Source organism: Xenopus tropicalis, chromosome 1 (genome assembly GCF_000004195.4).
Source record: "Xenopus tropicalis strain Nigerian chromosome 1, UCB_Xtro_10.0, whole genome shotgun sequence".
NCBI classification, from domain to species: domain Eukaryota; kingdom Metazoa; phylum Chordata; class Amphibia; order Anura; family Pipidae; genus Xenopus; species Xenopus tropicalis.
The window spans coordinates 107,952,112-107,975,327 of NC_030677.2; the positions used below are offsets into that span (position 1 = coordinate 107,952,112).

The 23,216-nt window shown below is 36.2% G+C and overlaps 1 protein-coding gene across 2 annotated transcripts in view; it reads right to left on the reverse strand.

The window, feature by feature from the left end:
- shoc1 (shortage in chiasmata 1) overlaps nucleotides 1-17,175 on the reverse strand; it is a 50,476-nt gene extending 33,301 nt beyond the window's left edge. Inside the window, exons 1-12 of one of the 2 annotated variants that reach the window (XM_031906521.1) lie at nucleotides 17,087-17,175; nucleotides 15,717-15,789; nucleotides 15,169-15,235; nucleotides 14,156-14,285; nucleotides 13,129-13,219; nucleotides 12,321-12,505; nucleotides 11,128-11,290; nucleotides 7,809-7,893; nucleotides 6,729-6,864; nucleotides 4,627-4,710; nucleotides 3,502-3,634; nucleotides 1,605-1,684 (exon numbers count right to left, since the gene is read on the reverse strand). In XM_031906521.1, coding sequence (XP_031762381.1) covers nucleotides 1,605-1,684; nucleotides 3,502-3,634; nucleotides 4,627-4,710; nucleotides 6,729-6,864; nucleotides 7,809-7,893; nucleotides 11,128-11,290; nucleotides 12,321-12,505; nucleotides 13,129-13,219; nucleotides 14,156-14,285; nucleotides 15,169-15,225 — 1,144 coding nt within the window. In that variant the 5' untranslated portion in view covers nucleotides 15,226-15,235; nucleotides 15,717-15,789; nucleotides 17,087-17,175. Of the gene's footprint in view, nucleotides 1-1,604; nucleotides 1,685-3,501; nucleotides 3,635-4,626; nucleotides 4,711-6,728; nucleotides 6,865-7,808; nucleotides 7,894-11,127; nucleotides 11,291-12,320; nucleotides 12,506-13,128; nucleotides 13,220-14,155; nucleotides 14,286-15,168; nucleotides 15,236-15,716; nucleotides 15,838-17,086 lie in introns of those variants that run through there. The other variant, XM_031906526.1, reaches the window with a different exon arrangement.
- Nucleotides 17,176-23,216: the final 6,041 nt, after the last annotated feature.

Consider the following 23,216-nt stretch of genomic DNA (forward strand, 5'->3'; position numbering starts at 1 on the left):
GGCAAGGTAGGGAAGGCAGAGTATGGCACACACGGGCAGGGTAGGGAAGGCAGAGTATGGCAGGTTTTTGCTGTACTTCAACCATTAATATGGGTATGGTCATGTGATAACACGGGTGAGGTTTCAAGTGGGTGCGGTTTCAAAAAGGGGAGTGGTCAAAACTGGCTTCCATTATCGGCCCTCCACCACGTAGGTCGGAAAAATTCCGGCCCTCGGTACCACAGAAGTTGGACAGCACTGATCTACTACATTGTAGTGACTTTTTAATAAATATGTTTCACAAATATTCTTGTTAATTGTTTCTTGCAGTTGTATGTATATTTAATGATTTCTTTGTGAATTTGTCAACTAAACAGTTTTTTCTGGCTGCAAAAATTTTTTCTATGTCTTCTATATAATATTACAGATACAGGTATCGGACCCCTTATCTGAAAACCCATTATCCAGAAAGTTACAAATTACGAAAGGCCATCTCCCGTAGACTCCATTTTAATAAAATAATTCACATTTTTAAAAATGGTTTTCTTTTTCTCTGTAATAATACAAAATTCTTTGTGCTTAATCCCAACTAAGATATAATTAATCCTTATTGGAACCAAAACAATCCTATTGGATTTAATTACTTTTAAATATTTTTTTTAATAGACTTAAGGTAGGAGATCCGAATTACAGAAAGACTCCTTATCTGGAATAGCCCAGGTCCCGAGCATTCTGGATAACGGGTACCATACCTGTAATATATAACAGCTTATATATATAATTATAACAGTTATATTATTTAGTAGAGTCTTCTATAGAATGGTTCTTTGAGCTAAGCTGAAACTGTAAACTCAAAATAGACTCTTGCACAACTTGAAAATAAAAGTTCCAAAATACATTTAAAGCTAAATCTAACCCCATACAAATATCCTAGTGTGTTTCATGCTTACCCAACACTTAATCATAGGCTCCATGAAACGTGTTAGCATATTTGTATGGGGTTAATTAAGCTTTTAATATATTTATAATAAAGGTGAACTTTTATTTTCAAGTTGTGCGAGAGTCTGTTTTTAGTATGCAGTTTAACCACTTCAGTCACTGTGGGTTTTCTATGCACAACCCTTTCCTTTTCTTTTGTAAATGAAATTACCTATGGTTGGTTTATGTTATGTGGACTAAGCTGAAACTGTCTCTTGCTACCTTCTATAAGGTGACATTTTAAATGCACCATGATAAATGCAGCATTTGAAAGGAGGAATATAAAAAAGAATACAAATGAAATAAAGAAGACCAACTGAAAGTTGCTTAGACTAAGCTAGGTTTCCCTGTAACATATTAAACATTATTTTAAAGATGAATTTCCTGGTGTTACTGGCTCTGAAATTAGGGTGTAACCCCACTGCTGTTCCCACTACCCCTCCATCCCAATTGCTCACTCACACAAGCTACACATATTGAGCTACATATGTCATCTTGCAAAAAATATTACTGGGTTAGCATTTTGCAGTTGAGCCTTGTACTTCTACTTATTAAAATGTAATTTGTATATAAAAAGGCTATATTAATTACAATATCCTTGCAGCATGCTACAAATAATACCTCAACTGAATTGTACTATAGTTTACCTTTAAGCAAAAGAGGGTAAATCTCTGAATTTAATGTCAGGTTTTCCAGTATATCTTTGGATGTATCTGTGATTTGTAAGCTAAGGAAAAAAGAGACAAAAGCATAATATGAGTTATTATGAAGAAAGCTTTTTTAGGCTCTACAACACTAAAAAAAACAATTCAATGGCAACCTCTCCATTGAGATTTCTATTTGAGTTGCACTCACCCCCAGATGTAACTATCCCGTGATGTTGTTAATATTATATATATTTATGTATGTGTACATGAAATAAAGATGTGGCAGGGTCCTAAATTACTGTAGTAACTGATGGTGTTAAAGTAAACATGGTAGCATACTTTAAAAAGACACAACTCCCTTGCATCCACCAATGCTGTAGTCTGTGATAATGTGCTCACATCAAATTTTTGGTTGATTTTCTTAACCTTTGTCTTAGATAAACCTAGATTATATCACTCATACTGTTGCTTAAGGAGTTATTGCCCAGTGCCTGTTAAAAAATTCACCTCTTCTCCAGGGTGCCTTCTAAAGTTCTAAGGTCCTGCATGGGTGAACATGAGCCTATGATAGGACCTAAAGAGTACTGTTTGAATGGTATGTATCCGACAGAGGACACAGGCTGTAAGGGGGCCCTGTCTTAATGCCTACGGCTAGTCTGTTCTGTGGGCACAATGTAAACCCCATTACTGCTCTTATTAGTGCTTATGCCAAGTGGGAATAGTAAATGACCCTTATCTAAACCTTCTGAAATATATTTGTTTTTCAAACAGACAAATCTGATTCCAGATATGTAAAGGAAAAACTAATATTCTGTCTCTGTTTGCAAGGATGAGTTCATACTCCCTTAAACACACAGTGTAATGCAAACTCTTCCTCACCTTGTTACAATGTAATATGATGGATTCTGGCACTTAAAGGGGTAGTTCACCTTTAAATTAGCTTTAAATATGATGTAGACATTGATGAGGCAATTTGCAATTGGTTTTCATTTTTTATTTTATGTGTTTTTTCAGTTATTTAGCTTTTTGTTCAATAGCTATCCAGTTTGGAATTTCAGTAGCTAACTGGTGGCTTTGGTCTTACCTTAGCAACCAAAAAGTGAGTTAAATGAAAGACTGCAATATGAATAGGAGAGGGTCTGAATAGTAATATAAGTAATAAAAAGTAACAATATTAATACATTTGTAAGCGCACAAAGCAATAGTTTTTGGCTATTGGGGTCAGTGAACCCCATTTGGAAGCTGGTAAAATGTAGAAGTGAAAGGGAAATAGTTTGAAAACTATTAAAAATAGATCATGAAGACCAATTGCAAAGTTACATACTAACAGTTAATATAAAGGTGAACCACCCCTTTAAGGCTCACAGAAAACCTGGGCAGCACCCACTATTGAAAGGAAAGGGTGAGGGATGGGTTGCAGTATACTATAAATCTGACTGATGTTAGGAAATAGTTTGTTAGAGTATCATGGCTTCCGTTTAATCTGTGGAATCAGGTTTGTTTGTGTATAAAGAAAATACAGTTATATTTATTTCTTGAAGGTCAAACGGAGGAGGGGTGTATATTTTCCCTTTTAGTCAATTTTGAAATGGTTACAATGGTATACTTTAGTACAAATGCCTAAAACTTAAAATTATATTTTAGCCAGTTATATGCAAAATTTAATCTTATTATCTGCAGATGTGAACAGAGGATGAAAGGCCAGTGAAAGGTTGAGCTGCATTCCATTTCATGACATGGGTAAGCTATTCTGACTCAAGTCCCATGTTAGACAAGAAAACAACTGATTTTCTATTATGTGAAGATAGTCAAATGTTTAATTACTCCTATTTTTGCAACTTTCAGGCCTCTAAACTGATTCGAAAGAGCTGAAAATGCATACAAGATTAACACTTACATATGAGGAGCAGGTGACATTTCTTCTGGTACAAGATTAACATACAGAGGTGAAATGTGGTCATACTCCTGAGGAGGAAGTGGTGGAGTAAATGGGACTTCCAGCTCACCCTCTTGGTAAGAAAAGAATGAAGCTGAAAGCATGCAATACATTATATTAAGTGCTTATTGGAAACACAACAGGCAATACACAGACATGCACTCATTTTCCTTTTAAAAAATAACTTTAACAAGATAAAGTACTATCCAATTACATTTATTAATAACAGAGGCAGTTCCATTAAGTAATGTCTGTCTTCCTCTTAAAGTGTTCCATGCCTCACAGTGCCCTTAAGGGTCCACAGAGCCCTTGCCCTAGCTTTTTACTAGAATTTGTATATGACCTTTCCCATATTGTTTTTAGGTCTTTTGCCAGCAGTTTGATGGCTCATAACTGCTTGAGTTTAATTACTATGAAAATGTTCTTATGGGGAACACACAGCAGTGAACTAAAAAAAATGAGCTGGCAGTGAAATTAAAACAGTGAACTGGTAGTGAAGCCAGTTTAATGCATGTCAGATGAAATGTCTAATGATAAAACAGTCACAAAGAACTTGTGAAAAAAGGGGCAAATGTAACTCTTTTCCTGGTTGGCCTATGGCTAATTCCCTTTCTATTTATTAAAGATGTCCCTCTTAATATTAACCTATACATACCATGGTCTCTAGCTTTACTTTACTGCTTTTCCAGTAAAAATAAGATCTACCCATTCAAAGATGGTTCTGACAAGATAATAACTCTTCTCTGTAGTGGCTTGCGGGCTAGACAACTTCTGCTTTCCTTTATTAAAGTACTTTTATCATTCCCATGGCAGCTATAGTGCTGTGCATTTTATACAGTTCCCACATATGTTCACACACAAACACTGAACACAAACAGATTTATTTAGGGCAGTGGTTCTCAACCTTCCCTTTAATACAGTTCCTCATGTTGTGGTGACCCCCAACCATAAAATTATTCCTAAGACCATCGGAAATATGTGTTTTCCGATGGTCTTAGGCAACCCCTGTGAAAGGGTCTTTCGACCCCCAAAGGGGTCCCGACCCACAGGTTGAGAACCCGATGATTTAGGGGGTGTAGAGCTTACCTATGTCTAACAGTACTTCACAGCTCTCAGATTCAGAGCATTTTTCTATAAAAGATTCCAATTTAAACACTGCTTTCATCAAATCTGAAAACAAGAATGAAGATTATTACAAATTAGAAGCAATATACATATTTGAACCCTAAACTAATTTATTCCCATGGTGCCTGAGCCAGGAAATTTTCCTAGCAAATATAGTACGTAATGTGGGTTTTTAAGGATCAGGAGGGTATTGTAAAGTTTGTCGAAAATTCTGTATAATCCAGCTGTTAGGAAAGTAATTTGCAAGCCTCACTGAATGGTCCTTTCCTTCATCAGTTGTTCCATCAAAGAAAGCTTGGACAAAGAAATAAGGTTACCCAGTTAGCACAATACATTCACAAGATATGGAGACCTCTGAAGGTGCAGATTGACTATAATGAAAGTAAGAGACTACACTATAAAGAGCATGTGTGTATATGTATGAATAATTCAGAAATTAACAATTCGTTCACAAGACAAAGTAACTAGAGCTCTGTGCAATGCTGGTATAGTGGTTGATTGATCACAATATTCCATAAAAATTAATTGAATAGAGATTAAAAAGATTAATAAACAGAAAGTTAATTTCTATCTAGGACTATTTAGTCCTAGTACTAGTACTAGTCTAGTACTAATACGTTTCCATTAACGTAGATATTTAGCCTCAAAAAGGTTGTCCTAGTGCCTGTTTCGCCAGAAGCTTTACTCTAATGGGAGCTGACCTTTCTGGATACTGAGTTTCCAGATGAGGGAGCCCTTTACGCAACTTTTGTTATGTTTTGTATCAAACATTTTACCACATAACTAATTTTACAATAATGATCCATTTAGGCATAGCTGCTATTTAATAAAGATTTGTCATTGTATAGATGTTTTTTTAGTTATATGAAACAGTAAATTAGAAAATGGAATGAAGATTTTAGGGCTCATTTGCAATTGTGGTCATGCAAATTTGCCTGTAGTTGTTGCATGGAATAAAATACTTGTGTAAAAGAGCTAGTACCAAATAGCTAAGCTCTGCGCCGTTCTGTCTGTCCTGCCTCCTGTTCCTAATTGAACAGTGTCCTTACTGATGCTGGGGAACACTGGAGCTACCACCACCTACAGAGGATTCCCACAGCAGCAGTAGCACCTAGGTCATTTTGAGGGAAAGCTTTGTATGTGATACCATCCAGACAAAAAATCTTCAGCCAAATTGTGTGCCCACAATTGCATCACGGCCATTACTGTCTCACAGCTACTATTATACTTAGGTTTATAGGAAAAAATGCTGACTTGCATTTAAATGACATGGCAACTGGGTCTGAAAATATACTAGGACGCAGAACTTGCATGTAATAAATTACCCCTTTCGAGTGTTATGTTGAGCAGGGCCAAAAGTGCATACAAATCATTTTATGTTTTTCAATTCCACCTTATATTCTGAGAACATTTGAGGACTATTAACCTGACTATGGCATATCTATATAGTGAAAGGGTTATGCAATATAAAGCACACAATTTGCTACAGATCTAATCAACTTAGAAAAAGCAATCAGCGTGCAGCATATACTGGTCACCTGTTTAAAATCAAACATCTTATTGGTTACGGGTTACGAGTCATTGCACCTGGGTAAACGTTGTACCTTTTATTACATATGGTATGTTTTCTTGTAAATTTATTATGTATGTCATGAGCAATGTGACTGGCCTATACTTTTATCAAGACACAATGACAGAAACTAGAAAGTGTTCCATCAGCCTTAAAGATTGTTAGAAGATAATGTGAATCTTGAGAAGTTAAACATTTACCAGTATAGATTAGGTCTTTAATGAAACAATGACACACAACAGCTCCAAATGGCAATATTGAGCTACAGAATATTAAATAGTTCAGCTGTAATCAATAAAATGTGTGGTTAAATGAAACACAAAACCATGTATGCAGCATTGCTAATAGGGGATATTAGATTTTATAAGTTTTGCTGCTTGTTAGCCCAAATTAGTGTTGCCCATATCAAGGTTATTGAAAACAGGCTAATTGCTAAGGCAGGCTAAAACATTTAATTATGTTGTGGCTATATTACTTTAGCTCTCAACTTTACCTGCAGTCTGTCCTTCTTTCAACTCTAGTGCAACATATTCAGGAGTCAGCTCCATTACTCTGATAAGATCTGTTACAGAGGTTCCACTTGCTCTTGTTTTATTGCTGACTTTGAGTTTAAAAGGCAGCATGAGATCCTGGAAAACATAAATGCAACTCTGTATTAAGGTTCATTGATGATGCACTTGTTAATCAGGCTTTTGATTTTTAACCCTTGAATCGTCTGGGCATTAACATTGCTGTAAATTGAAGTGGGAGATTCTAGGCAAGTAAAAGGTAACCTATTTAAAACTGTTGTGGTTTATGGTGGCCAGTGCATAGTGAACTGGCAGATAAGTAAGCAAAAGGAGCTTCAGCTCCTCTTTCTTTCCTGCTGTTTAATTGTTTGTGGACACTGCACAAGTAGGCCATTATATGCTTGTGTCACCCCTCGTACAATTACTTACTTTTTAGCCCCTGGGCCGATTGGTAGGTGAGAATAAGAGATCTGCAGTGCCTTTAGGATCATAAGATCTGTTTAATGCAGCAACTGTGTGCCCATGGTTTACTAAGCTAGAGATAAAAGACATAATTTGTGATACAGTATTTGTAAGCTACAATCAAAATCATGGGCTGTACAACTCTTTAATACTACCGATAAATCTGTTGTGTATAAATTGCCAAACTCCATGTATTTATTTCCTGAACCCATTTATAAGGCTACAGCTGAATTACAGTAAGGTCTGTTAGACTAGTTTTATATTAAAAAATCACCATAGATCTAGCCCAAGCCAGTCTAACACAGTCAAGACATGTCTACCATTTTCTCTTTAAAACTGTTAGTGTGGAAAAGTCTTACAGTGTTAAATGATGCATGTAAGAACTGCATAATCTGCAAAAAAAGCTGATAGGCAATTATTAAAATCAGATGAAGTGATGCATGTATTGCAGCCAAATCATGCCAATAATAGAAGTAAAAGGAAGAAGGAACTGAACTGTAACACTCTTTAATAGGGTAATGGCTGACAGTACAGTAGTTTAATTTTCCAATAAATATTTTGAATATGAAAGTTACAACACACCTGTATTTGACCAAACTTACCTTTTCATGTTCTAGGGGCATTGCATGGAATTGTTCTGTAGAGAAATCTGCAATTGTTTTTTCACTTTCCTTAAAAGCTTCCATTCTACAACAGTGAAATATTAAAAAAATTATATAAAATGGGCATGTGAAACTCAACAACATGGAGGGACAAAATAAGGGACTTAGTAATAGCCACATTACCTTTAAATAAATTGCACATACATTGAAGTATATAAATATATCAGTCCAAAAATATCCACAGGGACTACTGCATTTAAGCGTATAATAGCTCTCTGTACAGTGGTTTGGGGTTGCCACTTCCAAAATAATGGATCAAATATGCACCTCTGCTGCACCAGAGGAAGGACCCATGTGGTCCGAAACATGCACCTAGTATCTAACACTTCAGTCTGTACCCATCAATTTAGCATTCAGCACTAGATAAAGTCTATACCAATTCCTACATAATATGGAATAGTACTGTCCAATGCACTATTGTTTACACCTTTTCCACAATTAGTATTACTCTGCATTTATGCGTAGTTAACTAACCAACATTGTATAACTAAAAGCAGTAGCTGCACCTTTATTTGATCTTACATGGCTATGTTTTGGGCCTTTGGAGCTTCCAGAAGAAAACAAGGGGGCATAAACTAATACCAAGGCACAAATGCATAAGCGCTAACAGTCTCAGAATCATGGATCTTAGAGCTCCATGTACAAAATATGCCTTTAAGCACTTTACTGTGCTTTGATCTTACCCTGTTTTTCTAAATAAGGGTGTAGGATGTTTATTCTACATATTTTTAACATAGTCCTAGATTTCCATATTCTGTTTCACTCCTCCATAACAGGAAGTCGTCGAAGTCTGTGAGTGCTGACGATCTTAACAAACCATACAAGCAAAAGTGTTTGTGAAGGCTTAAGAAAGTGAGTTAATTTAGTAAGGGATGTACCTTGCAGGGTGGATGGTCTTTCAGCAATAAATAATGAGATCCATAGCTATTATAAAAAAATCCACTAAACTTACATAAGGTTAAAAAGACCAGAGTCCATCAAGTTCAACACTTCCAAGTAAACCCAGCACACATGAACCTAAACTGACCTATCTTTACACTCACATATATAAACTATATATACCAGTATCAATACCAGTTGTGGATTTTAGTATCACAATAGCCTTGAATCAAAAAATCATGCTTATTCAAAAAATCATCCAAGCCCCTCTTAAAGGCATTAACAGAATCTGCCATCACAATATCACTAGGAAGGGCATTCCACAATCTCACTGCCCTCACTGTGAAAAACCCACCTACGCTGCTTCAAATGCTTCAAGTTCCGTTCCTCTAATCTAAAGGGGTGGCCTCTGGTGTGCTGATCGTTTTTATGGGAAAAATGAACACCACCCTATCTGTCTATAATCCCCTCTAATGTATTTATACAAAGTAATCATGTCCCCTCACAAGCGCCTAACCTCATAGTTTAAATCTTCCATCTCCTTTACCAGTTTAGTTGCACGTCTCTGCACTCTCTCCAGCTCATTAATATCCTCCTTAAGGACTGGAGCCCAAAACTGCACTGCATACTCAAGGTGAAGTGTTATCAGAGACCTATAAAAAGGCAAAATGATGTTCTCCTCCCTTGAGTCAATGCCCTTTTTTATGCAAGACAGTACTTTATTTGATTTTGTAGCCACTGAATGACATTGGCTAGAATTAGACGACTTGTTATCTACAAAAATCCCCAGATCTTTCTCAGTTATGGATCCCCCCAAAATACTACCATTTAATGTATAACTTGCATTAATATTATATCTGCCAAAATGCACTTTTCAACATCGAACCTCATTTTCTATTTTGCTGCCCAGTTTTCCAATTTTGGCAAATCGCTCTGCAAAGTGGCAGCATCCTGCATGGAACTTTTATAGTTTAGCACAATTTAGTATTGTCAGCAAAAATTAGTTAAAAAGCAAAGGACCAAGGACAGACCCCTATGGTACTCCACTAACAACACTGGCCCAATTAGAAAATGTTCTATTTATCACCACTCTTTGTAATCTATCCTTCAGCCAGTTCTCTATCCAAGTACAAATAATATGTTCCAGGCCAATGTTCCTCAATCCTCATTAACTTTCTGTGAGGTACTGTATCAAATGCTTTAGCAAAGTCCAAGTAGATGACATCCTCTGCCATTCCAGCATCAAGGTTCCTGCTTACCTCCTCAAAAAGGCAATTAAATTAGACTTTTTTGGATTCTTCATGTTTTCACATTTTATGAAAATGTTTTTATTACAGTTTTTTTTTAGGTATAAATGGTTTGCAATGAATATAGTGTGCAAGCTAACCTTATCTTTTCTATGCTGTAAGTAGTAACTCAGTGAATCACAGTTTTTGTGGAGTGTTTTTAGGTTTAGCAACTCACATATAAATAATTTAATATAATCAAAGGAAAGAAAAAATTATAGTTTAGTACATTTTTATAATAATAGGAGGTGCCCCTTTTAACCTCAGCTCTGTAGCAATATTATGGGAAATCTAAGAAATATTTATTAGTCAGAAAGGAACACTGGGCATCTTTCCTAGATTTACCCTAGGTTTACAGGAAATGCAGCATTTTAATGATAGCAATATTCCCATGGGAAAACATCAATGGTCAAAATTCTCTGGCCCAATGGCAGCTGCATACAATTTATGGGAATTGAATGCTTAAAGGAAAACAATATAAATAATATAGACATCCAAGTTCTCTGCCATTTGATGCTCTACAGTTGAAAAGGCGGTTAACTCTAATAAGAGTGTTGGCTTGAATAAGTTCCCATGTATTTTATACCAAACTGTTTATAAATGGTTATATTTTGTTGATTTAAATTGCATTTCTATCCATGTAACACTACAGTGTTAAAAGGTCAGAATACCCTCTTATTCACCATCAATTCAGTGACCAGGTATTGTGCTAGCCATTTTTTTAAATTATGAAAAAATATTATGTTTTCTGTTATTCTTTAAACAGGTCAAATAGGGAAACTGTTGCTACTCCGTGTTTGGTCCTCATGAGGTAAATACATAGATTACTTGTGCACAGATAATCCCTCTGCATAACATACTCTTGCTAACAAAATACTTACAACACAGAGTGAAAAGAGGGGGTTGCCTACTGGTAATCTAATGTTGTACCTCACATTAAGCAAATATGCAATAATGTCAATTTCCCTGTTTAAATAACAAAAAGCATAAACTTTTGGTGATTATAACTTAGGGCAAAATGTATGCTCAGCCCATCCCTGTTTATTAAACTTATGTTGAATAAGGGAATATACTGCCCCTTTAAGACACTGTACCTGAGATGGTGTTCCTGTGAAGAACAGACCTTGTGCCAAATAGTAAAAGGGTCTTCTACAGGGATCATTTTCAGGCGGCTTAGGAGGACCGACAGATTTGGCATATGATGCCTAAAAAGAGCAAGATGATCAACAAACACAACGTCCTCTCGAAGAACATAATCTGAAAGAAGACATTATGAATATTTATATAGAAGTGTAAAAGTGCAATGTGATTTCTTGCCCCCAGAATGCCATAAAGAAAGCAAATTGCTTTTCTAATCTTAAGTAGGCTTGTGTATAAACATAAATAACTATCCTAGTTATTAAAACTAAAAGTTTTTAATGTAATCTACTAGCTATGCCAATTATTTACAATGACTTGGGAGCCCATTTACTAAACAATTTTGAGATATATTCGTATTTTTTCTAAATTATAGAACATTTTGGAATGTATGCGAAAATTTCAGTAAAATTCCACGAGTTTTTCACGGTTTTCGGTAAATTTTACGCATTTTGCACAAAGAATATGAACATTTCAGTATTCGTTAACGCTTTGGTTACACTTTCATCTGGACTATATTTTCGCCAGGTTTGATCTTTCCAGTGCCAGTGAGTCCTATGAAAGGCTTCCAAAGCCAGACATGGAAGGCTTCAAAGCCAGAAAGGTTTTTGTGGTATTTCCGAACTTTTTGGGCCAAAAATGTAGCGACTTTCAGAAGGCAATTGCAATATTTTCGTACGAACGATAAAAGCATTGTCGAGACATTTTAGAACTACAGACATTATTGTGGTTACTTCAAATTTATACCATATTGCGTTTCAAGGCCAGAAAAAAAATGCATTTTAGTAAATGTGCCCCTAAATCTGTGGGGCTTTGGTTAAATTTATTTTAGTTGACCTAGTAAAGTTAATTTATGGACTTATGCACCATGTTAAGTATAGGGCTCCCCTAAACCTGGATAAGGCCCAGAAACAGTAACTGGTGTAAATATGGGAGCTCGGTGTATGGACCCTAAGGGGCAAACTTTTGAATTGCTCCAGCACTTGTGTCTCACAGTTGGAAATGGTTTCATTTACAACTAGAATTTAAGTAATGGGTTCATTTACAACTAGCATTTAAGTATTTACTTCTGAAATTATATATGATCTATGCATTTTACATTCCTTGCATTAGCATTTCCAAAAATAAAGTTTAATGTATTTGTCCTTACCTTCAAAAGGCTTTTCCACTAAGCAGTCTGTACCAGTCTTCCAACAGTCTTCATAATTTGTCTCGCTTTTTATAGTATCATTCTCTGTAGTGGAGATCTCCACCAAGTCTAACTGGGAGCTGGGGTTTGAACTTGGTATAACCTCAAAAAGTGTACCCTTATGACAAAATACTGATATGTGGTACCTAGAAGCAAACATTAGTAATAAAGTTACATATTATGACATAGGTTGTAAATAGCTGGAGAAAGTGTGGCACAGAAGAACCTGTTATGTATGTGTAGGATAGATGCAGTGTACTGTAAAGATGTAGTATACCAGGCACATTATGACATGAAATACAGGATGTCTGTAGGACAGCAAATTAACTGTGAGGGGTCACATAACAAACTACAGCACTATGATCAATTCCCCCTAATTAGGTTAACAGTGAATAATGGTTCAAATCTTCAGCTTGCCATATATGTGATTGCTTTCTTTATGTAACGGTGAGATATTACCCAAAGTTCCAGCAGCTTCAGAATCAGAACATTGTTTAACAACAAGCAGATAAAAATCTACATGTAATTTCTTGTATCATAATTATTTTTTTTTTTTATTTAAGAACAAAGAATATTTGTACTGGACAATTATGAATTTTAAAAGCAGTACATTTTCTGCAAAGCTTTTCTTGGTGGTTAACAAGTGTGCTCATGTCTTCATAGTGGGAAATATATTACAAGCCCCACACATATCAATATATACACATTTTAGAAAACATTTCAAGAAAAAGAAAACCATTTTTATTATATAGAGCATGTGTTTACTTACTTATCCAAAAAAACATCAGAGTTGAAGCAGTTTTTCCACTCATCGAACATAGAATCTTCATGTTGCACATCACAGCCTGAGAGTGTTTTAGCTAGACAAAGATGATAGCAGTCGTGAATAATGTACAACATAATTTTTTTTTGGTAAAAACCATGCGGTTCATTTTATACTGGTTGTATCTATGCCAGTTGATTTGCTGCCTTCTACCCCTTTTATGGGGCAGATTTATGAAAGTGTAATATTAGGGCTCACCACAGAAAAATTCACCCACTTTCTATTCATTCCCATGAGATTTTTAGAAGTGTATTTATCAGATGATGAACTCTTTCAGCCACTTATAAATATGCTTCTAAAATGAATAGAAAGTGGACGGATATTTCTGTGGTAAACTCTAATTTCATATTTATAAAATCTGCCACTATCTAAGTGCACTGAGAGGCACAGGATTGGCCTGTGTGAACACACACAGAATAAATCTCAGTACAAAAATGCATACTTTAGTGTTTCTGCACCAAAATCTGCTGTGTGTGTAAGCTCTCACAGGCCAATCCTGTGCCTGCCGGTGCAAACAGATGGAGGGGCAGAATGTAATTGGTAGGATTTTCTCCACTGATGTAGCTACACCAGCAGTGAAAATTACCTCTGTGCTATTAGCCTTAGAAGCAAAAAATCTAACTATGATTTATAACATAATCCTGGCATTTTCCCAGTAGTTTTCATTTTATTATATTTTTTACTAGGATTGTTAATTATTTTTATTAATCTTAAATAAGTTAATGATTTTGCTCATTTATCAAAGCATTTCCCCTCTTCCCTTACTGCCTTTTTATAAATAAATAAATAAAAAATAGTAAATAAATAAATTCCATTGTTTCCTAGGTCGGTAACCATTGTTACTACTGAAAAAGAAAAAACATCCTTTGAAAATATGAATAATACTTTCTGGCATCATCTCTTGCAGTACTTAATAGTTCATTGCCAATATGAAAATGTCAATTTCAAGGAGACAATGAAAGGAAATACACACTCCTTGTCCATGGTCTTCGGTAGTTATCATTGGTGAAGATCCTGCTGTGACAGTAGTTTTCATTTTTTTGGATTCCTTTAGGAAATGGAATAATCATCCAAGACATGGAAATCTTTTGCCTTATAAGATTCTATTAGAAAAAAAATAAGTTCAATAAATAGTATGAAAAATTCTTTTGTGTTTGTTTGTGGTTGCTTATCATAAAAACGTATGTACATTACAAGCTTTTAGGGCTGTGGCACACGGGGAGATTAGTCGCCCGCGAACAGGGAGTTTTGTCGCAGGCCCTAATCTCCCCGTGTGCCAGAGCCCTTAGTGTATACCTTTACTTCATTTAGTGAATACCTATACTTCATTTAAAAGGTATATAGGGCAGGGACCTCCTTTATCTTATCTCTTTAACACTTGAACTTTAATGTAACTGTACTTTGTCTTTATTTGTATTTATTATTGTGTTTTGTTTTGCTGTACAGTGCTGCCTACATAAGTAGTGTTATTATCAGGATGAAACGCATTGGGCTGAATACTGTATTGCTTGAGGATCGTGTGTAATACATTGCAAATTGCAAGTGCATTATTTTATTTTATGCTTCACCAGAGAGTGTGCCCTTCTTTTTGTGTTTTCTATATAGATTATAAATTCACCTTGGTTTTACTGCCTTTAATTCAGGATCTATTATTTCCAACACCTGGGAAATCTATGCTATGCATTAACCAACCATTCAACCACAGGGCTACATGGCTCCAAAATGCCTGTTAATGTTGGCCTTTACTGTAGTCCCTGGTAATTAAGATTTACATACTTGTGGCCTACCGAGTCATAAATGGCACTTAGCCAGGTGATTAGATCTAATTAGTGATGTCACTTGTTATAAAAATAAAATAAAAAAGTCACCTTGGTGTTCCATGATTGGTCTAAAAGCATTTGGCTTTATGTGGTTATATGGCATGGAATGCCATGGTAACTTCTACATTATTCCCTATATGTGCATAAACAGAATAATGCACTGTACCTCATATGCATAGTCCAAAGCATGAAATTTAAAGGCTGGGAACATAACTGTGTCCATTACAGCATTTCTGAAAGAAACAAAAAGATATAATACATCATTGCACACAAACAGCAGAACGAGAAAATATAAAACATTAAATAATGGATTGTTAACTTTTGGATAAGTGCTACTATTTAGATAAAAACTGAACTATAAAGGTTTTGAACAATTATAGTTAAGCTGCAATTTTTAGAGTTCTTAACAAATAAGGGTTTAAAAGAACAGAAGGTTTATGGGGATATGCTGGTCCAAGTTGTATTGCCTTGGGTTTGGGATTCACTTGACCCCAGACTTATCTCTCTGTAGCTACACAGCTTTTCTTATTTTTAATAGACCATTATTTGATGGCTTTATCCATGTAATAATGCTATGTAAAACCTTGCAAACATTCCTACAACTCCCATATACAGCTCCCATATACCACAAAAAAGCCTATCTGTGGCATAGCAGTTAACGTAAATATAAAAAATATTGGTTTACTTGTGTTATTAATAAATTATACTCCACACCTTCTCCAGCTCTCCGCATTGCTTTCAGGCCATTTCAGCTCCAGGTAGCCCCTTCCCTTCTGGGTGGGGTAAACTTAAATGGAAAGAGGTCAGGGAAAAGCAGTCAGCAATGTGAAGTACATGGAGGCTGGATTATTACTGTCTTTTTCTTGGACTCCTTTACACTTCAACTCCTTCCCAGCACTACAGAAAACTGCAAGTACCAGCTAATGTATGATTTTAACCTGCTGCTTTCCTCATGTTTAATTGTAAGTTAGAAGTGTATAAAGCATAATGTTCCAGACAAGTTAAGGTAAAGTTACAAAAAGCTTAGCCTTCCAAGCCTTCATTAAAATCCACCTAAGATTCAGGGGAGTATCTAGAAAGGCAGCAGACCTTGTGGTTGCAGGGGGGCCTGAAGTGTAGATGGCACTGTAAGGCCCTAATTAATGAACAATTTATCAATAAATTTTGGTAAAAGAGGTCAACTAACTGGGCCCTAAATTAAAACTGTAGGGCCCAGAAAGATCAAGTTACTCCACCGTGTAGGTGCTTTATCTTAATTGTAGATTATTTTTTCTTGTGGTGTCCTATGTAGAGGTGACATGTGAGGATCTGCGTGCAGCAATTAAATGATAAGATCTCTGAGCTGATTTAATACACTGTGTTAACATTTGCCTGCATGATGGTAGTACTGCCACAAATTTCTTTGGGTGGCTGCGAGGGCCCATAAATAAGATCTTTGCCCTGGGCTTACAGATACCTTAAAATGGCCCTATGTTTAAAAAGCAAACAAAAATCTGTCAAGCAAGCTACAGAATATGCTTATTTAAGTTTCTAAACAAGTTTTACTTGAAATAACTAGATAAACAGGTGATATGCTCCATCAGAACACCCTGCTTGAACCTAGTGACACAAGTAGGAATTTTATCTGCTTACACACACACATACAGTATGTATACAATAAGTGAGTTCCATGATATCACTAGTACTGTTCTAGCCCTTTTGTTGCATCAGCTACTCAGGCCACATTAGTGACTTATGCTTTAGGAAAAGCTGCTGAACAGCATTTTAAAAAGGTAGCAAGTGACATTATAATAGATGAACATCTAGACAGGAGAATGCAGTTGCATTAACTGAATCACGTGGAAGCTGTACTTGTCAGTGCGGTTTTACTGAGGTGCGTAAGGGAGTGGATTTACTTTTCTCTGCCTGCAAATGCTACGTGTGCCCTCAGCCTAAATGTAATAGGGACTGATGTTAATGGAGTATAATTCCTGTTAAGTGCTATAGAAAATGTCTGCACTATGTAACAAAATGATATATATATATATATACTATTGTTTGTTTTTTTATATACTGCTTTTTATATACTGCTCCTTCATCCTTACCTCACAGTAAAGTGTTAAATGTATGCCTGTAGTGTCCCTGCTGTTAGCTAAAACATACTCTGCTATTTACTTGTTTCCACAACAGTTCTGTGTGCCTACTGCTTCCTGGTTCTGCAGGAGGATTAACAATAATCCCCAGCATGCCTCTGTCTTTAGGGATTGTATTGTAGGAGGAGCCTAAGGCAACAGTTTGTTCCTGTGCCTGGTAGACAATCATTTTCTAAACACTTTGTTGCTTGCTTGACTGTGTTGGTAGCCAATCTGGTGATCATTTGCACAACACAGTTAATTGTTCAGGTTTTATACACAAAACCAGTCCCTTATTCAGTATAATGCCGGTATCTCTCTATGCATGAAACCTGAGGTGAACACTGTTTCCTGGTGCTTGAATGGTTTCCTGTTGATAAGAAATAAAAAACTGACTGAAATCATATACATTTTTTTTCATATACATGCATTTTACCCAGTGGTTACAGTGCCAGGCCCTAGGCAACCTGGTCAGCTTGGCCCACCTACCCCTCCCCCCCCCATGTCTGTGTGCACGTGAGTGAGCACAATGGGCACACACAGGGAACCTGGGTTGCCTGGTGACTGAAGTGAGGGGGGAAAGTGCCCAGAACTAGGGGTAGGAGAAAGAAGAGGTACCTGCCTGGTGCCCCCCCACCGTTGCGGCGTAGTTCCGGCCCTGAGTGGTTATATAGCTTCTTTAACTCAGACTTTGTTTTCTTATGAAATACAACACATGGGCTTCGACTATATAATCAACTGAAACAAAAATTGCACAGAAACCAGAGCAAAATGTCATAATCTACATGATTTTCAACAGTATTGGAGACCTACAAATGTGTGCCAGGAGTTCAGGGAGCTGTAGTTCATAATAGCTTCAATATAGAAGCGGCCCACTCCTAGTTACTATGCAATTTATTTCAAAGAAAGCAACGACGGGCATGCTACTCAATAGCAGTGTTGTAAACATTATTTAATAGGAAATTTATTTTAAACCCAAGTAGCAATAAATTACAGGCCTGGATTTGTGGCCAAGCCACAATGGCCTGGGCCTAGTGCAGCGGATCTGGGGGCAGCTTGCCGCTTGCTGGCCGCATCTGAACTGGCGACTGGAAGGGAGATTTTGACAGCTGTTTGAATCTCTCAACCGGCCAGTCCCCAGTTCTGGTGATAGGAGGAATGCTGTAGAAGTGAGAGAAAGTGAGGGTTATACACCAAGTGGGGGTGGAGGTGCGAGTGGCCTAAGGGCGCACCATCTTTAAATCCAACAATGCTATATTTAAAAAATGACAATGCTATATTCACATTTTTTATGGAGCTGGCTTTGAGATATTCCAGAACTTTAGCCACCAGCATTCCAACACTGTACAATTCAATTAAATTTGTCTCTGCCTGTGTGGACTTTGTGCTATTAAAATCATCCACAATATGGTGTCTGATCATGTATGACTGAACATTATGGAGGACATCTGAGCAAATATTAGTACAAGTTGGCCATACACATTGAAGGCTAATAATATATGATTCTTATAATGACAGTCCACATTCCTCAGAAAAATTTGGTGAATTGCTACTCCATATCAAGAGCAAACCATGAGCAGTGTGTCAGTGCTTCTCTGAGTGTTACATGGGCAGGTCACCTTGGAATCTTTAGTATGAGCTAGATTGCTTTTTGCTTTTTAGAGATATAGCAAGATTACTTACATAACAATGTTTTCTTATAATAGACTTTTGTTTAGGTACTTGCTACCTTTATAGACTTTTTTCTTTTTAAATTAGATGACATACCATTTTGATCATAACCACCTAAATTCCCTTTATCATAAACTCAACATAACTTTTCATGGACCTTGTGACTTTTTTCTCCCTTTTTCTGACTCGTGTCATCTTGTGTGTTGTCTTGCCTATGTTTGGCATCCTTTCATTTATATTCCATGTCTTTTTATATTACTTTGTAGGTGTATTAACTCCACACTGTTTTATTTCTACCTGTATCCTGTCTCTGTTTTTTTACATTGAACACCTTTGAAAATGTCACTGCAACACATTTTTATTGTGATTCCCTCAATCAATATGAATTTTTGGAGTCAAATCTCTTTAGTGTTGGTGTCACCTTTTAAGTTTTAAAATTTCTCAGCTGACACATTAGTATCCAAACTCCCTACTACCTTGAAGTTGTGGTTGGAGGAAAGCTCAACCAGTCAAGTTGTCAGCAACTGTGAACAGGTGAGAGTAGTCATTAGAGAACTTTTCTGTTTGCAAAGTTGGCCATACACATCGAAGGCCAATTATAATAATATGTGCTTCTTACAGTCACTTACAGTGACAGTCCACATTATTTAATAAAAATTGACCGTGTTTTGTTTTTTTGTTAGTCTACTCCAAATCTAGAGCAAATCATGAGCAGTGTTATTACATGGGCAGGTCACCTTTAAATATTTAGTATGAGCTCCATGGCTTTTCCCTTTTCTAGATACATAGCAAATCACTTACTAATATCTGTCCTTCATGTTTATATTGTAAAGACAATGGCAATACGGGCATCACTATTAATTTATTCCCTTTCTCATCATTATCTGCTGCCCCAGTGTTTAGCATACATACTTTACTGCATCTCGCCTGCAGAGGGCAGCAGCATATAAGTATTGCTTTATTTCTCTTGCTTTTCTCATTGCTGCATGACAAAATGCAGTAAGTGGGCTTTGGACTTGTATTTCCCATGTAAATGGAATTTTTAGGAATGATCATGAGCCTTATTGCACAATTCCTTCTGCTTTGCATAAGAATGAAAAAGGTATTTTTTACACACAAATATTTAAAAAAAATAGCAAATGTTAGTGTTTGTTTATGATATTTCCACATCATGTTTTTTTTTTGTTTTAAAAAATATTGCAATTCTATATCACTTTCACACACTAGAGGGCATGGATAATGGGATGCTTATGCCCCACTCAAGTAATGCCTGTTACCGTGCAAATAAAAAATGTATAAATCAGTGTAGGGATTGCTCATACATTGGTGAATTTCTTGCACATGGTGGTGCCAAATTCTGCAGCAGGTGCAATGATACTGTAATTTGGAGAAAATATACACTGTGGCAAAAAATGAATGGCAAATTGTGTTGACCATTTGAATCGACCATAAATGATGAAATCATATTGCACTGGAAGATTTTAACTGCTACCTAATGATATGATATATACAATAAAGTATATATAGAAAGTAATTTTATTAATGGAAAATTAAACCCTAAATAACAAATATGGCTTTAATGTTGTATTTTATATGAATAATTTACTGAACCCTGCTTTCATCATCCCTTTAATAGAAATGAAAAGAGCACATCCATATAGGAGTGTCAGTGACACTGAACATACTCATTGTGCTTTGGGCAACTGTCAAGAAGCTAAGATTAGAGTGTTGTCATCCAGCAGAAAATGAGGTCCATCTGTCATAGAAGCTGATGCTACAGGACTAATTGAATTCTAACGCATGCCACATTGATTAACATGCTGGCATGTAATGTGAATCTGAATAGATTATGTGACTTTTATATTCTATATATGCAGTATATTTTAAGTCGGTCTTATCTCAGGAAACTGACAGCAACACAGAGCTTGTGCAGTGAATCAGCGGAAAAGTAGATAGGGAGCTACCGGGGCATCAACAGAATCTTGGGCTGGCAAAGAACCCTAAAACATAATGTAAAGCATTTCAGCCCTACTCTTTTGTTAAGCTTTAGTTCTCTTTTAACTGGTCAACATCTTATGCAGGGGCCTCTTTTTATGCAACTAAAAAGTAAAGTGAAAATAAAAGGTAAAAAAAGCTTCTCTTTAATGTTCATGTTGCAGCTTTGTTCCATATGCGAATGTACACAGAAACCAGCAATGTCCCTGTGTGCAACAGATACTTTTTTAAGGGTTGCTCATTGATAGCTTGTTCCTTCTGTTTGCAGACATGTAACCAAGGAGTTGTCTATATATTGTATATTAATACTTGACATAGCTTGAAGTATTTGGCACAATATAATGTGCATATTTTGAAGTAGCACTTCACAATTGTTAAAGTAAAATAATCTGTGGCCCTGGAATTAAGAAACATTGCAATTATAAATAGACTGTGTTAAAATAAAATGGAAAAAAATACCAAAGGATCTGTCATTCCATTCCCTTATAAACTTTGTAAAAGCAGTTGCTACAGTATGTCTGGAAAAATTTTTATGTTGGTTAATGTTGTTGCTTATATCTATTCGTAAAAATATAAGTAAATAAATAGTGAACACTGTATTCCCTACGGTAAAATATAAGTCATCAAGGAATTCCATGACCATATATAGGAATAAGTTGACTAATTACCTTAAATTTTACAACAGTGGGCACATTATTGTTTTTAGAATTTACAAGTTTCAGTGATTCATGTGACACAAATCACTAAGCACCGAAAATAACTGATGTCATCACTCAGCACCAATTAAAAAGATATATTTTACAGGGTGCTCATGACTCTTGTGTATATTCAGTACAGTGTACAGTACAGGTATCGGACCCCTTATCCGGAAACCCATTATCCAGAAAGCTCCGAATTACGGAAAGCCCGCCTCCCATAGACTCCATTTTAATCAAATAATTCAGAATTTTAAAACTGATTTCCTTTTTCTATGTAGAAAAAAATCAGTACCTTGTAATTGATCCCAACTAAGATATAAATAATCCTTATTGGATGCAAAACAATCCTATTGGGTTTAATTCATGTTTTACTGATTTTTTAGTAGACTTAAGGTATGGAGATCCAAATTACGGAAAGACCCCTTATCCGGAATACCCTTGGTCCCGAGCATTCTGGGTCCTATACCTGTACAATGAAGAATATGTATAAAAAAAAATTCCAGAATCTGAAGAGTTTACAATTAGAATTGGTGGAGTGGTGGTTGTTTAAGTTTTTAAAGAACTGCTAAAAAAAAAAAAAAAAATAAAAAAAATATATATATTTATATATATATATATATATAAAAATGAATAGATGCCGCACTCACAGGTCTTAGTGAAAAAATAAAGAAGAATTTATTATATCAAACTAACGTTTCGGCTGACTCCACAGCCTTTCTCAAAGTGAGTGAAAAGGCTGTGGAGTCAGCCGAAACGTTAGTTTGATATAATAAATTCTTCTTTATTTTTTCACTAAGACCTGTGAGTGCGGCATCTATTCATTTTTGTACTATACTATATTATATACTGCACCCAGGCATCTGTGACCTTTTTGTGACGTGAGTGCCTGCTTTTCCTCTTTTTTGATATATATATATATATATATAGTCTTGTAAAGAATCGGCACTCACCAGTATCGGGGCAACGGCTGGGTGCTGACAAAAATAATGCATCAAACTCAACAGTAGAAAGCACTCACAGCTATAGCATCAATCAAGTCAGTGATTTATTTCAGCATACCATCTACGCGTTTCGATCACCACAGGGTCATCATCAGCGTTTCGATCACCACAGGGTCATCATCAGGATGTCATTAGTTACAAACAGTGTTTATTGATAGCACATAAAGTCGCACAAACTATCAAAATGTGGGTATTAAAGGCTGTAAAAGAAATCCCTTGAAATCCACATATTAGAATTCATCAGAATGCATTGGCTCATTGGTGCGGTCCTCAACCTGATCCTTGGAGGATGGATACACATAGGGGCCTATTTATTATGCTTATTATGCAGTGTAAAAAACGGAAACAAGATTTGCCACACACAGTAGGATTTTGCCACGTTTTTCTTATAAACTGCATTAAAAAAAAACTGCCATTCAGACTTCAAAATTCAACATTTATTTTAAACAGCTTTTTACAGTGGGGCTGTAACTAGTGGTTGGCAGTAGAAGTTTGTGTTTAGGGCGCAATTGGGGGAGTGCAGGTCTGCTAGCAGTGATAAAGCAAGGTAGAAGGCATGCAAGTAAATGGCAACTGAGCTGGAACTAGGAGTAGGCAGAGGAGAGACCTGCATAGGGCACAACAATGGGGGGTGCTTGGCAGATACTTCTTCTGCCTACCCCTAGTCCGCACTCTCTTTTCTCCACCACAGCTGCCTTGTGGGGAAGCAGCAGGGTTACAGGACTTGTAGTATCAATA